This window comes from Microtus oregoni, unplaced genomic scaffold (assembly GCF_018167655.1).
Source record: "Microtus oregoni isolate MIOR12 unplaced genomic scaffold, Mior012 000048F_ref0000485, whole genome shotgun sequence".
NCBI lineage: Eukaryota > Metazoa > Chordata > Mammalia > Rodentia > Cricetidae > Microtus > Microtus oregoni.
In genome coordinates, this window is record NW_024543222.1 from 16273775 (window position 1) to 16289696 (window position 15922).

General features: G+C 43.4%; 1 protein-coding gene and 1 pseudogene across 1 annotated transcript in view; both read left to right on the forward strand.

The window, feature by feature from the left end:
* Positions 1-5690, forward strand: part of LOC121436028 (leucine-rich repeat-containing protein 37A3-like) — an 84866-nt gene extending 79176 nt beyond the window's left edge. Inside the window, exons 8-10 of the mRNA XM_041635604.1 lie at positions 700-818; positions 2794-4703; positions 5505-5690. Coding sequence (XP_041491538.1) covers positions 700-818; positions 2794-4703; positions 5505-5690 — 2215 coding nt within the window. The remainder of the gene's footprint in view (positions 1-699; positions 819-2793; positions 4704-5504) is intronic.
* Positions 5691-14372: 8682 nt separating this feature from the next.
* Positions 14373-15922, forward strand: part of LOC121436029 — a 49015-nt pseudogene continuing 47465 nt past the window's right edge.

A 15922-nucleotide genomic window follows, 5' to 3' on the forward strand; every position in this document is an offset into this window, starting at 1 on the left:
TTATTCCTCCTTTGTTCTTGCTTTCTCTTTGTGTCTATCAATGTGTGTGTATGTATATGCACACACACACACAAACACACACACATGCACACATAGATCAAATCCAGGGCCTTGCACCACTACGCAAACACCATGCCAAAGAACTGCACCACGGCCCTTATTCATTGGAACACAAAAATAATCCAGATTTGGTCAATGTGATCCATGTTGCCATTTAACCATAAAGTATGGGTTAAAGTGGGCTATTTTAGGCCTCACATAATCTCTACTAATCTAATAGTAGGAATAGAGAAATGCATCCCTAGGTTGGATGCTTGCTCAGGCCCTGTGCATGACCAACCCAGAGTGAGACTTGAGTTGAGGGGAGTTGCTTCTACTATCAACATCTCCTAGTTCTGTTTTTGTCTCCTGTTTTAGGCGTGTCACCTGGTTCTGTTCCTGTCACTTTTGTTAAAGGCACACACACACACACACACACACACACACACACACGACACTTGCTCTTCTGTTGAACACCTCTGTCCTCCTCCATGATTACTTTCAGTATTAGAGAGCAGCAATTTGCCATTGAGTCCCCACCCAACTGTACATGCCTCAAAAACTCTGTCCTCTTGTGACCCTGTGGTGGCCTTGGCCTGCCTCTTCTGTACTTTAGTAAGGCTTTTCCAGTAAACCAATTCTCTGTTTTTCTATTTACAGAATCTTACCTAGACATATGGCCTGCTGCCTCTGCAAATATAAAACTGATATTGAGGTTGTCTGCAAGACAGTCAAACTGCATTGCCATACTGGATGTCTGACAAACACCACACATTGTCGTGAGTCTCTTGCCTGATGAATGTTTTAATTTTATGTCTTACTTTTTAACTAGTTATGAAAAAGACTCATCCACACCTTCTCTTTTGCTGAAAGTTGGATTCTCAGCTATTATTGCATGATTAGATAATAGAACTGTTCCATATGCAGAAAGAGCAAAAGAAAGGGGTAAATGGGAGAGAGATAACATAGATGACCACAGACTCTTCACTATGCTGTCTGCCTGGTATCCTGCTTCCAAAAATTACTTTTGCATATAGTACACTTCAGTCTGTAAGCTGGCTTTTTGTACATTAGGTCTCAAGTGATCTCCTACTTTTGATATCTCTAGACAGATTTTGTTTGGTTTCTTTTCTTAATTTTGTAAGTGATGCCTTTTTATTTGGAATCTGAGAGCAGTGAGTGCTGCCTCACTGTGCTGCTGGAGCCGGGAGCTCTTCCATGCCCACACCGACCACCTCCCTACTTGTTTTGAACCTCAGGCTTTTCTATCGCCAAATCTTTCGTGTAATTTTAAGTGTTTTTCTAAACTGAATATCTCGGCACATGGCAATAATCCCAGCTACTCAGGAGGCTGAAGCAAGATGATCCAAGTTCAAGGCCAGTCTAAGCAATTTAGTGAAAACCTGTCTCACTTTTTAAAAAAAAATATTTTAAAAGGGGACAGGGATACAGCTTGATTGTATAGCTTGTGCTTAGCCCTAAAATATTTTCTATGTATTAGGTTTATTAGCAATAACTTCATCCAAAATATGACCGTTTTCTTGCCTAAATAGTTTGAATGCAAGTCTTTAGCCTTGATCTGGAGAAGAGAAATAGAAGTGGCATTTGACTGTCTATATGAATGTCATTTATTTTTAATTTAGGAAACCAATTACATTATTCTTTTTTTTCCCACAGAAATGGCAAATAAGCATTTCTCTTATTTTACACATCAGAGGTGTCAACTGCTGTTGCCTCTTGCTTGAGTTATCACTTCCTAATTCTGAGCAGTCCACAGGCACACATTTTTCTTTTCACCACTCTTTCAGGCCCTCACTACCACCTCAAATCCTCTCAATTCTCCTGGGAAAGAAACACAGCTACACAGTGACCCACTTGACCTTCCTACTACCAGAAGCTTTGTATTGTTCCCATGTGGACCTGGAAGAATGAGAAATGAAGTGAGAACAGGCTTCAGACAAGAGTAGCTCTGACCTTGTGCATTTTATGAGTTCGAGTAATGTTTTATCCAGAAATTGCTATTCTATAAATTGATTTTACATAAGAATAAAACCCAGTACATTAAACATGTCTTCACCTACACCTCATAACCCCCTTCACTCAGGCAAGAACCAGAAAGATGCACAGAGAGGATGCTCCTGTTTCAGGAGCTAGAATACATGGCAACAGAACCTATAGGAAGAAATTGGGCGGGTAGGTGGAGAAGGACACACATCCAGATGTGAATGAGAGGCACCTGCTTTAGCATTTCTGGCCTCATTCCCCTCAAAGGTTGTCCATCACCATAGTTAGCTGAGGTTGTATCAACAGAGGGCACATTGAAACGATGGAGAGAGGAAACCTAGTGGGCCTCTCGAATCTGAGGCAGATGGTGTAGATGTAGAAGCCTGAGGAGGTTCAGTCAGCCATGCAGAGAAGAAAAGCTGGCTTTGTCTTCAGGCTCTGGGTCTCTCTCTACTGGTCCACTGGCTGTCTTGAATAGACTTCCTGTGTGCACACTGTGGAATGTTCCCAGGTGGTGCCTACTTTGCCAATGACACTCTTTCTTTCGGTTGCTCCCATTTCACAGAATTTAGTTTAGTGTGTAGTTTAGTGTGTTTTCACACACACACACACACACACACACACACACACACACACACGGCATACCAGTATTTGCTGGCCCATAATTTATTTGACTACAGTGTGTGACTATGAGCTGAGAAAGGGGTAAAAGTATTCTCTGACTAAAAACAATCTCTCCATCTCTGACAGTTGAGGAGGCATCTATAGGGAACCCAGAAGGGGCATTCATGAAGGTGTTGCAGACCCGGAAGGAGAATAACAGCACTGAACTCATTATTGAACCAGAGACAGGCTATTCAGACCAAGAAAATGCCAAGTACTCCAGCTCCATGGAAGAAGATATCGACTTTAATGATGAAAATGATGTTATGAGTGCCCTGAATTACATACTGCCATATTTCTCTGAGGGAAATCTGGAAGATGTAGTATCAACAATGTTACCATACATTAAACTGCTGTTTTCTCATGACCAAGATTCAGAGAGTTCCTTGGGATCTTTGCAGAATGATACACAAAGTCTTTTTCCTACAAATGAATCCGAATCTGGTAACTTCACTAACAAAAATAAATTGAATGAACTTTATTTTCTGGAAAAGTTATTAGATGAAGAAATTGATGAGGTTAAAAAGGAAGAGGAAACTATACTACATAAGGAGAAGTCTAATAATTCAGGTAAAAAATTTAAACAACAAATATTTGGACAGAGTTGGGCACCTGCCCAGGCAGAGGAAAACAGTCTTGCAGAGATTGAGAAGGCAGAGAAAAGACTCCACAGCCTGAACCGAGTGCTCAAGAGGACAGGAAGCATACAGAAAAGGCACTTTAAGGGAGTGAGTGACAAGAGCCTGTGGAATAAGCAGAGTGTCCAGACACCTGTGGAGAGTATTGCCAAAGACAGGCAGCTCGGGAGCCCACCCACAGCAGAGTTGCAGCAGCTCAGTCTGGTTCAGAAGCCCAGGATGTCAGTGGGAAATTCCTTCCACCCAGAGCCCTTGCTCCCAAAGGAGCATGGGGAGGCAGTGTCTTCTTCCACAGAACAGTCACTGGTGGACAAGACTCCCACTACAAAATCACTGCCTGCGTTCATAGACAGACGAAAAGACTTGTCTTACACCATTTTTGTTTTAGAAAGTGCAAATGCCAATGTGAAAAGAATGAAGGGGTCTAGCCCTAGTTTACTATCTGAAAAGAGACATAGAAACCTTAGGAAGAAAAACTATCATTTCCGGTTGATTGCAAAGAGTCCAGCATCCTCTGCAGTGAGGAGCCTGGTAAATTCCCCTGCAGGAGGGGTCTTTTCATCTTTAGGAGACCTGAGTTATGCAGAAAAGCCTTTTGCACAATTAGATGCTGCCTTAGAACTTCTTTCCAAAAAACCTCTGGCTGCATCTGATATTGATGATATTCAAGAACACATCTTTGAACCAACCACCCCTATGTCTGAAGAACCTATATCAGAAAATATATTCCCTGAAATGACTGCTGTAGAGTCTTTTGGGCCTACATACGATTTAATTCCAACAGGTATCACTGTGCCTGAAGAAACTGCATCAGAAATTATACCCTCTGAGAATCCTATTGTAAAGTCTCATGTGCCTACCTCCGATTTAATTCCAACAGACATCACTGTGCCTGAAGAAGCTGCATCAGAAATTATACCCTCTGAGAATCCTATTGTAGAGTCTAATGTGCCTGCATCTGGTTCAATTACAACTCTTCAGCAAGCCAGCAAGCCACAGTTAGACTTCATCTTGGGGCCTGACTCCCATGAATTTGCTTACTCGTTGCTGATGTCACCAGGTGAACGCTTTGAATCTCAGCTAAACCAGCAGCTGCGGCCCCTCATCCCCAACAACAACGTGAGAAGGCTTATTTCTCACGTTATCAGGACTTTGAAGATGGACTGCTCTGATCCCAGTGTGCAACTGTCCTGTGCCAAGCTCATCTCCAGAACCGGCCTCCTGATGAAGCTTCTCAGTGAGCAACAAGAATTCAAGTTGTCCAGGGCCGACTGGGATACGGACCAGTGGAAAACTGAGAACTACATCAATGAGAGCCCAGAAACCCAAGGTGGACAGAAGGGTCTGGAACCAAGTCAGGTGAGGACAATGTTGGAACTGAGTCCCCTGTACCCTCTCAGTCATTTAAGCAGAAAGACTGGAGGCTTCTATTCCAGATCTTGTATTGTCCACATAACACTAGCCCAGCCAAGACAGTGGTTCTCACTATGGTTCTAAATTTATTGACAGAAGGCAACCTAAAACTCAAAACATAATAATTGTGTTAGATAGGTAGCACATTTAATTTGGTATGTTCTTTTAAAATCTGCAAGCTACTAATGTAGAAAACTTTTATTATTTTTTTCATATTGTCATTTTATTTTATAGTGTTGGGGATTAAATTCAGGACCTTGTATACATAATATACAAGGACTTGATCACTAAACTATATACTGTAGCCCATAGTCTTGCTTTTGTTTATTGTGCTATTGGGGCATTCTGTTTTGTTTTGTTTGAGAAAGGGTCTCACTATGTAGTTATATCTAGCCTAGAAATTGCTGTGTAGACCAGGCTGGCCTTGAACTTTCAGAGATTCACTTGCTTCTGTCTCCAGAGTGCTGGGATTAAGAGCCTCACCAAGCCCAGCTCTTAGTTTTATTGAGTCAAAGTCTTTTTGTATAATCCAGGATATCCTAGAACTTACCTGGTGTTCTAGGTTGTCCTTGAACTTATGGCAGTCCTCCTATCTTAACTTCCCAATTGCTAGGTTATATATAAGTTACCATTCACAAGCCCAAGAAGGAATTTTAAGCAATTAGCCTTCACTTTCTGTCATTCTTTTAATTTTATTATTATTTAATAGCCACACAAATGTCCATTCATTTATTTCATATATTCCAGCGCACAAAAGAAGTTCCGGGATACAGCTACAACAACAAAGTCATCTTGGCAATATCTGTAACTGTAGTATTGACAGTGTTGATTATCATTTTCTGTCTCGTTGAGGTAAGGACAACGATACATTCCTGTGTCCAGCATGTGCCCGGTCTGTGTCATAGGTTTAGAGGCCACGAACTGAAAACCTGAGCCACTGACCCTCTCTGTCTACAAATAATGCCCCCGAGTGTCCACAGGTACTCTGTGAAGTCGGGCTCCTCAATGTCAGGTCATTATGTAACGTTCTGATTTGGTGTCAGACTGGTGGTGTTGCGGTGAGAGGCTGTGGGAGCAGTGGGGAGTTCTCTGTCAGTGAGGATGGTGGAATTTTGAGGCTAGAAGGCAGAAATCAGCATGGGGTCAGTTCATGACCTCCGGGAGGATGTCCTCTGGCCCCTGTACAGGCAGCACCTCCACACCTAATGTGGTTGTGACCTCCAGGGAAATCTCTGTAAAGTCCTATATTGCTCTTTAGTGGTGTGTACTGTTCACCACTGTGCTGGAATTTATTCACATTTTCATTATTTTTTCTGCCAATTTAGATGATACTCTGTGAGTAGAGTAAGCATGCCCAGTATTTTGCCTACAGTAGATAACAGTGGTATTCAAAGAAAAGAAATGACGCATTCCATCAATTCTACTATGAGGGTGATAGAAATCAGTACTTATTAAAATAGCATCAGAGAAAGATGTTTGTGTACTTCTGTAGTCCTTGCTCCTAGGAAACAGAAGCAGGATGACCCTTAGTTCACAGTCATTCTCAGCAATGTAGTGAATTCAGGCCAGGGATATATGAAATGCTATCTTAAAAAAAACAGATTAAATAGTAACAGACAGAGAAAAGCATTGGACAAACAGTGCGGTTACTGTTGGGGTCTGGGGATTTATATGGCCTGTGCATGCTAAGCATGAGCTATATTCCTAGACACTTAAGACTTTTGAGTAATTTAATAGTTTAGTCAACGGTGGAAAATGGAGTAAATGGTAAGAGAACAATTGCCTGACTGTTTTGTGGCCAAGTAATGAAAGCTTACTCCTTCTTACCTTAAAGAAACCATGCGAGAGAGAAAAAATAGCAGTGGTTTTAAAAATAAATGTGTGGGGGGAAGAGCTGTCTGTTTCCACTCCATAGGCAAAGGCCTTTGCTGGGTCTGGACGCTGTCTTCCACATCCTTCGGGATAGAAGGCTTGTGCCTGCCGAGCACAGCACAGAGTTCTCCATTCTTTGTCTGATCTAATCTCAGACTCCTTGGGAAGAGCTTATCAGCCTCTCCTAGGGTGAAGAGCACCTAGGCCCAGTGGCCAAACCAACAGTAAATCTCCATTCATTCCCCTGATCCCTAAGCCTGCACCTGGACCCTTCACTGATCAGTTTTGCCCCCTCAGAGACAAACAGGAAGTACTGGGAGTGTGAGAGTACTAGGAAACCATTGCAAACCACCCAAAGCGTTAATAAATTTCGTGGTAAAACAACCCAGTGGAAAAGGAAAGTGTCTGTAGCCGAGGCCACTCATCTGCCGGCCTGTGTCTCCTCCTGTATGAGTTATGGATGTTCTTGTTCTCAGGGTGTTGCCACCTCAGGGGACGCAGGCTCCTTCTGTACTACGTCCTAGCTCTTGTCTAGCACTGTTTTCTCATTTGTACATTTTCCCACCGCCCCAGGAGAAAAGGAGCTTGAGACAGGGTTTCTATAGCCAGAATGACCTGGAATCCACTATGTACCTGAGGCTGACCTTCAGCTCCTGATCTTCCTGCCTCAGAATCACAGGCATGTGCCACCAAGTCCAGCTGGTGTGCTGACGTCTTTGTTTTGTGACTTTCCACCCTACTGACTTTTCATATTACTTCCAGTATAGTTTTAGTTGATCTCGTCAGCATTTTGGTTGTCTGTTGTTTCCAATACAAATAGTACTAGTTTTTCACCTGTCTTCCCAATTTAGTTTCCTTATTGTGTATTGAGCCCTTCTTGACAGGGCCACCCTGCAGCAGTGATAGAGGAGACCTCTGGACACCTTAGGCCACCCCGCAGCAGTGACAGAGGAGACCTCTGGCCAGGGCCACCCTATAGCAGTGATAGAGGAGACCTCTGGCCAGGGCCACCCTATAGCAGTGACAGAGGAGACCTCTGGCCAGGGCCACCCTATAGCAGTGACAGAGGAGACCTCTGGCCAGGGCCACCCTATAGCAGTGACAGAGGAGACCTCTGGCCAGGGCCACCCTATAGCAGTGATAGAGACATCTTGCTCTTGTTCTTGATCTCTTCAGCAGTGCATTTCTTAGGCTTTTGCTGTATACTTAGATGGAGTTAAAAATATTTTGAATCACCTGACCATGATAGTGCTTACTTTTAATTCCAGCACTCAGGAGGCAGAATGCTGTGAGTTCATGACCTGCCTGGTATACAAAGCTAGTTCCAGGACAGCCAGGACTGTTAAACAGAGAAACCCTATCTCAAAAAACAAAAAATTCATACTTTTAACAGAAATTATTTTTATTAAGAAAGAAGTATTTGCTGAATTTTATCTAAAATAATCAGTATAATATATTAAGTGAAACCTAAAGGATGGTGTTGTGAAGAGACAAAGAAGGGCAGAATGGGCTCCTGAGCTCACTGAACAGGTAAGACTTTAGGTAAGTAAAAGGAATTAGTAGATTTAGAAACAGTGGTCATTGTGATAAGTAGAATTACATTTTCTCCCCAAACAGGTTTATTCCCACAGAACAAAAGAGGAAGATGAAGAAAAGTCCATAGGGTAAATATGAGACCATCTTTCACAGAGAACATGAGAGTTAGCAGAGAACTTGGAACTCACCTAATTCCCTCATCTGACAGGGAGAAGAAAATTGCCAGAAAGAATATGATCCTCTCTGTTGTTTTGCCTGGCTCCCAAAGAGGCACCTGGCACTAGCATGGATGCCTCTGCTGCCACCAGGCTTTCAAAGAAAGAGGGTGAAATCAATAGGCTTAGGCTGTACCAGCTTTTGTTAGTGTTGTCTGCTCCAGCTAGAGACTTCAGAATTGGATGCTTTGGAGAAGAAGCAGGGGAGCCCAGAGTTAGAGTGCAGGGCTGTGAGTGTACAGAGGAGGAAAGTCCATATCCTCATCCTGTTGGTCACCTTTTGAGCCTCTTCTTTCTTTGAGTGACACAAACCTCATAGAACTATAGCTGGGAGAGATTATGGACAATAGTTACCTTTCTTCTAAAGAGGAAATGAAGGACAATGGCAGAAATGTCTGGTCCTGTGGTCACTCTCTGGGGCATGTCAGAAAGAGGACCATTTTCTCCCTGGTGGAGCCCTTGTTTTTAGTTCCTCTCTGCTCAGGCTTTGGTTATATTTCACTTCAAATCTGTACAGCGTATATGTCTGGAAAGTATGCTCTGAGTTTCCTAATTGTCCTTGGATTCAGAAAAGATAACTAATGTGTGTGTGGGTTCTCGTCATGTACTTTACTGCTTTTTTGGAGACATGGTTTCACACTTAGGCTGGTCTGGCACTCACTGTGTAGCCACGGCTGGCCTCAACCTCACAGAGATCCGCCAGCCTCTGCCTTTCCACCGCTGGGATTAAAGGTATTATGCACCACTGCCTGACTGGCCTCAGAATCTTGTTTCAGCCTCCCAAGAATTGGAATCACAGGCATGATCCATCATGCACAGCTACCTGTGCCCTTTAAACTGCTCTTACAACTCCTCAGCAGAGGCAGGCTGCAGGGTGAAACCCCGTGAGTCTGTGAGCTGTGCTGTGGACTTGGGCTTTGTACTTGGAGGATAAAGCAGCTAGGCAAGCAGGAACAGCCCCTCCCTCACCTCAGCAAGTCTGCCTGTGAGAGCTGATCTGCAGGAGAGCAAAGGGCTCCTGCCCAGAGTGGCTTCTTCAGAGGGAGAAGTTGGTTCAGTGGAATAAGTGGGGCTACTGTCATGCTGGTGCCTCTGCTCCAGGACAATTCACAGGCAAAGATCTCCCCAGGGAGATCTTTTGGAAAGTTCCTAAAAGCCAGATATGCATGGAATTGTTGTTAAGTCCCAGTGCTGGGGTGATCTTTGTTATGGGGAGAGCCAAGATGTCCCCAGACAATAACACACACACACACACACACACACACACACACACACACACACACACACAGCACAATCACTAACTGTCTTCTACATGTGTTTTCTTCCAAGGAGTAAGAAATGCTACAAGGACAGTGAGAATCAGGTAAGCCCGAGACTCGGTGCTGTGGCTGGAGAAGGTGGGGCTAACAGAACTAATGTCTCCCCTTCTGTTTCCTAGGAAGGATTTTTCTGGCTAAGGTGGCCACAGTGGCTTCACGACACACGCAAGAAAAACATGGCTCAGGATCTACAGGACAAGGAGTCCTCTGGAGAGGAGGAGATTTTCAAAAAGGATGTACCAAGGTAAATGTCTAGCTCAAATGAGGAGCTAAGGGCAAGATGCTCAGTGGCTCACAGATTTATTCAAACGTGACATACGAAAGAAAAGCATGACTGAGGGAATGCAGGTCAAGGAATCCTCTGCACAGGACGATAGTGCCATTCAGGATGTACCATGGTAAATGTCTAGCTCAAATGAGAAGCTAAGGTCAACTTCCTCATTTCAAAGTTAGAAAGCCTTGGCATTGCTCTTCTTCCAGGGTCGTCAAGGGGGAAGTGATGCCGCCGGCCCTGAAACTGTCGGTCACTGAAGCAGAAGAGAGTGAAGGAGCTGATGACACTGAAGGCACAGAATGATCTGCTATCATTTATTAATAAATTACTTTTGGAAGATTCATGAGTGTCAAAAGCCTTTGTACACAAGTAAATGAAAATCGATGTAGAGTAGTTGATATTGTGGGCCAGTAAAGATAGCTCATTGTGCTATATTCCTTTACACTGTGTGAATACATGTCACTGTGATTGGTTTAATAAAGAAGATGACTGGCCTATAGTTAGGCAGGATAAGTTTAGGCAGGAGAACCAGACTAAGAGAATGCTGGGAAGAATAAGCAGGAGGGGGCCTCAACAGATGCCATGAGATGCAGAGCAAGCAGAATGGAAAGTACGTACAGGAGGTAACGAGCCTTGGGGGCAGCACATAGATTAATAGGAATGGATTAATTTACGTTATAAGAGCTAGTCAAAAATAAGTCTAAGCTATTAGGCAAGCACTTATAATAATATAATATTATGTCTTAGTGTGGTTATTTGGGAACGTTTGGCAGAACAGAGCTGATCCGTGGTCTTGACAGAAGCCTCCCCTTACAGCTCATTGTGTAAAAGCAGTTGCCATGCAAGCCTTGTGACCTGAGTGTGAAGCAGAACCCAAGTAAATAAGATAAATGTGGAGGTTTGAAGATGGCTCCCCTAGACTCATCTATTTGAATAATTGCTTCCCAGTTGGTGGAACTGTTTGGAAAGGATTAAGGAGGGTGAGGCCTTGTTGGAAAAGATGTGTCGCTGGGGGGATTGAGGGTTCAAAGGCCCAGGCAATTCCCAGTTCTCTCTCCTCTCCCTCTTCCCAATCCTCACATCCCTTCTACCCTCCTGCTCTCTCCTCCCCAATAATATTTTTTCTTTTTATTTATTCTTATACAATGCTTCCTAATCACAGCCTCCGCTCCTCCCAGTCCTGTCCCTCCTGCCTACCTTCCCTCTGCTCCAGATCCACTGTTCCTCTGAGAAAAGAACAGGCCTCTCAAGGGTATCAAGTGCACACAGCATAACAAGATGCAGTAAGACTAGGCACAACCCTCATTAAGGCTGACAAGGCAACCCAGTAGGCAGAAAAGGGACCCAAGAGCAGTCAAAAGAGTCAGATACACCCCACTCCCATTGTTAGGAGTTCCGCAAACACCCCAACTAAATAACCCCAGCATGTAATTAGAGGACCTGGCACAGACCCATGCAGGCTCTGAGACTGCTACTTCAGTCTCTGTGAGCCCCTGTGCGTCCTACTTAGCTGATTGTGTGGTCTGTGTTCTGGGGTCCTTGGCTCCTCTGGCTCCTACAATCTTTCCTGCCCCAAGCTCTCCCTAATGTTTGACTGTGGATCTCTGTATCTGCCCTCACCAGCTGCCTGAGGGAGCCTCTCTAAAGATGATTGGGCTAGGCACTGATCTAAAAGTATAGCAAAATATTGTTAGGAATCATTTCTTTGACTTTTTTTTATCAGTTGTGAAGAAACCTTGTACCATGGGGAGGGGAGGCCTCTTGGACCACGGATCAGCACAGACAACACAGAAACACCTGCTATCACAGAAAGATTCTTTATTAAGCGGTGAAGAAACAGCAGGTGCCCTTGCAGGTATCATTTTTAAGAAGAGAAAGAGGGGGGTGTCTATGTGAGAATGGGCTAGGATGTGGTGGTGTTTTGATTGGCCGTGTTAATTAGGTGAACCAAAGGGGCTTTTCATTGCTAGACTTTGGTAGTCACGCTCGGCCATGAGTCTGACGTAAGAAAGTATCCAAATACGGGCTATATGGGTACTTTATGGCTAACTTTACGGATACAATCTGTGGTTAACAAGGGAAAGGGGAGGGGCAAGGTCTGCCACTGCCATATTTGACCGGGCTTGTTAGGGCTCAAGTTCTGTTTGTTCTTTCCTAGGTCTCTGAGCCATCCAGCTTTGGGTTCCTGGCCATACAAAATATACATTTGAGGGGTAGAGAGACGGTTCAGTATCTAAAAGCACTTGCTGCTCTTCCAAAGAACCTGGATTTGATTCCCAGCACCCACACGGTGACTCAGTCTTACAACTCATTATCGGAGATCTGATGCCTGCTTCTGGCCTCCGTGGGTACCAAGCGTGTACATGATGCCCAGACATACATGCAGGCAAAACATCCAAACAGAATTTTTCTTTTAAAAAAAAAAATTAAGCCTTTGAATTGAAACTTTAGACTCTTGTATCAGGCAGTGAGACTGGAGTAGAAATATAAACTCAAATACCCACTCTGAAGGGAGGGTCTGCAGGCCTGTGGAAGATTGGACCCGGCCCCTGCAACAGGCGCGTGCCCGTTCCGGGAACCTAACCTTGCTTCTTGTTTGTTGTTTCTCCAGCCCCAGTACTAGGCTGAGGAAAAACAGATTTGGCCGCTGCAGGCGCTGAGAGATAGACCGATAGCCTAGGCTGCCTGCCCTGTGGTAGAAACTGACCTGCAGGGCAGCCGCCTGTGCCGAAGGAGGGACAGACAAGGTGGCCATGCGTGGTCCGGCTGAGGGGCACGGGTCTAGAGCTGGCGGGCAGTGAGCCAGAGTGACCCCTAGCCGGCTGCACTCCTCACGTTCACGTCTTGGGCCTCCCACGGCATTCCCTCTCTGTTCACAGAGTTCTCCCAGCTTGACCTTCTGTGTAGGATCCGGGTCTTCCCGAACACTGCAGGTGATCCCGGTTTCTACATCATCATCAAGTTTTACTGGGCGAGGGACGCACAGAGAACCCCAAAGGCATGAGACCAGAAGCTTTTTTTCCCCAGGCTTTCTGGAAGGTTATGTGATTTTATTGTATTTTATATTTTATTTTATTTTGAGACAGGATTTCAGTACGTAGCTCTGGCTGCCCTGGAACTTGCTTTGTAGACCAGGCTGACCTCGAACTCCAGAGACCGGCCTGCCTCTGTCTCATCAGTCCTGGGATTAATGGTGTGCACCACCACCGCCCAGCAGTTACGTGATTCTTTTAAGGGTTCCTGGCCATGACTGTGGTATGCCCAAGAGTACTCCTGTACAATATTTCACATCAGTTTATGTTGTTATTTATTTTTTAAACTCTTCATCACAAAAATTTGGCTTCTATTGCGCGCGCGCGCATGTGTGTGTGTGTGTGTGTGTGTGTGTGTGTGTATAGGTAGGTAGGCAGGCAGGCAGGCACAGAAGGCGTGGAGCACGGATGTTGAGTCAGAGGATGACTTTATGGAATCAGTTTTCTCCTACCTTTACTTGGGTTATAGGAATTGAACTTAGGTCTTGAGGATTGCATTGACACGCGGCAAACACCTTTACCTCCTAAGTCAACTTGCTGCTGCTGACTTCTGTTATTTTTATGTGGGTTTAAAGTGTGAGTTTGACCAACTTTGTCACTTGTGACTTTATGTTCATTACTCAGAATGCCTGTCTGAACTCTGATTCCCAGAAGATGGACAAAGCTGTGGTTCTTAACCTGGGGGTTGAACGACCCTTTCCCAGGGGGTCACCTAAGGCCATTGGAAAACACAGATATTTACATCACAATTTATAGCAGTAGCAAAATTACAGTTAGGAAGTAGCAACAAAAATAATTTTATGGTTGAAGATCACCACAGCATGAGGAGCTATATTAAAGCCTTTGGAAGGTTGAGAACCAAGGTTTTAATATCTTAATGCCTTATAGAAGCCCTAATCCACATTAACCGGCAGTCCATTTTATTTTCCCAGAGATTTAGAACATCCCATTATGTCCCTCAATTCAACCACTTGACTGGCTGTTTTATCTTTCTATGTGCTGTTGACCTTGCTGCCTATTTTTATTTGTATTGGTCCCTCATGGATTAAACCTTTATTGACTTTGAGAACTCCACTCAGTTGTAATTACAAGTATGCTTGTCCTCTTTTGTATACTGTTAAGACCTTACTCCACTCTAGACCACCCACTTCCTAGAGTGGAAGTGACTACCTGAAGATGTTCTTTAATTTTTGGACTATGCTCTGCCTGTTCCTAGCCTAGATAGGTCTCATATCCGATGTGTGATGTTCTTCTGTTTCATTGGCTAATGATTAAAGCTATTTTGGCCAATGGCCTAGCAGAGTAAAACCAGACTGGAAATTGGAACAGAAATAAAGAGAGAAAGTGGGCCGAATCTAAGAGAAGCCATGTTGCTGCTGAAGAAGGACATTAGAACCTTACTGGTAAGCCATAGTCTTCTGGCGATACACAGATTAATAGAAAATGGTTAATTTAAGATGTAACAGTTAGTTAATTGAAGGGGCGTGGTCGATCAATATGTTAGAAATAGCCCGACCAGCTTAATGTAATAGATTTAGTTTTAATAAACAGAAAAAAGGGACCTTACAAAACCAGGGTTCCAACGACCAGGAGAGCAGGGAACAAAGAAGAGGAACCAAGCAAGGGCACCTGGATGTTTTTATCTTTTTCACTTGGCCTCAGGGGGAAACACCCTAAACAAAATGTGATTGGACTTCCCCACCAGTTAATAAGAAGCTAGTGGCCATACTGTTGTAATTAATATGGTTTCTGTGTGGTTATTCGGGTCTGGATGAATGTGCAGCCTCCACCTACGCATATCCATTTAGATAGTATAGATAGTATTGGAAAGATTAGAAATCATGAAAAATTGTAATTAGTTCCTGGTACTGTTTAGATAGCAAAACCATTTCATAAACTCTAGATTTTAAGAATTTCACAAGTTACAGGGTGGTGGTGGCTCATGCCTTTAATCCCAGCACTTGGAAGACAGAAACAGGAGAATTTCAGAATTCAAGGTCAGCCTGGTCTACAGAATGAGTTCCAGGACAGTTAGGGCTATACAGAGAAACCCTGTCTTGAAACTAAAAAATAAAAAAGTAAGAAATAATTTAAAAAAATTACAAGTTAATCCCACTAAGAGCGATAAACTCAAGATATAGTCAAGAGGAAAAAGTGATCATATTAAGTCTATTTACTTAACACAGAGCCTTGGGTTACAACTCCCCCTCCTCCATTTGTTATCCAATTAGACTATAGATGTGTGCTATCCATATAGTTTCTGCTATTTTTTTCATTTTTAAATACAGGAAATATTTTAAAGTAAAATCGAAAAAGTCTTCACCTTAAGAGGAGTATTTATTTCATCCCCATCACACCCATCAATGCCATGAAGGAAAATGATTGACAGCCAGAACTGTAAGGGCCTCAACTGTAAGAGATGACTCCTGCTGCCAAGCCTGACAGCCTGAGTCGGAGTTCCAGAACCCACACGGTTGAAGAAGAAAATGTTCTGACAAGTTGTCCTCTGACTTCCACATGCACACTGAGGTGTTTGCCTGCACACACCCAGATAGATAGATAGATAGATAGATAGATAGATAGATAGATAGATGATAGATAGATAGATGATAGATAGATAATTGATAGATAGATAGATAGATGATTGATAGATGGATGATAGATAGATAATTGATAGATAGATAGATGATAGATAGATAGATAGATGATAGACTGACAGACGATAGATAGATGATAGATAGATGATAGATAGATAGATAGATAGATGATAGACAGACAGACGATAGATAGATGATAGATAGATAGATAGATAGATGATAGACAGACAGACGATAGATAGATAGATGATAGATAGACAGACAATAGATAGATAGATGATAGATAGACAGACGATAGATAGATAGATAGATAGATAGGT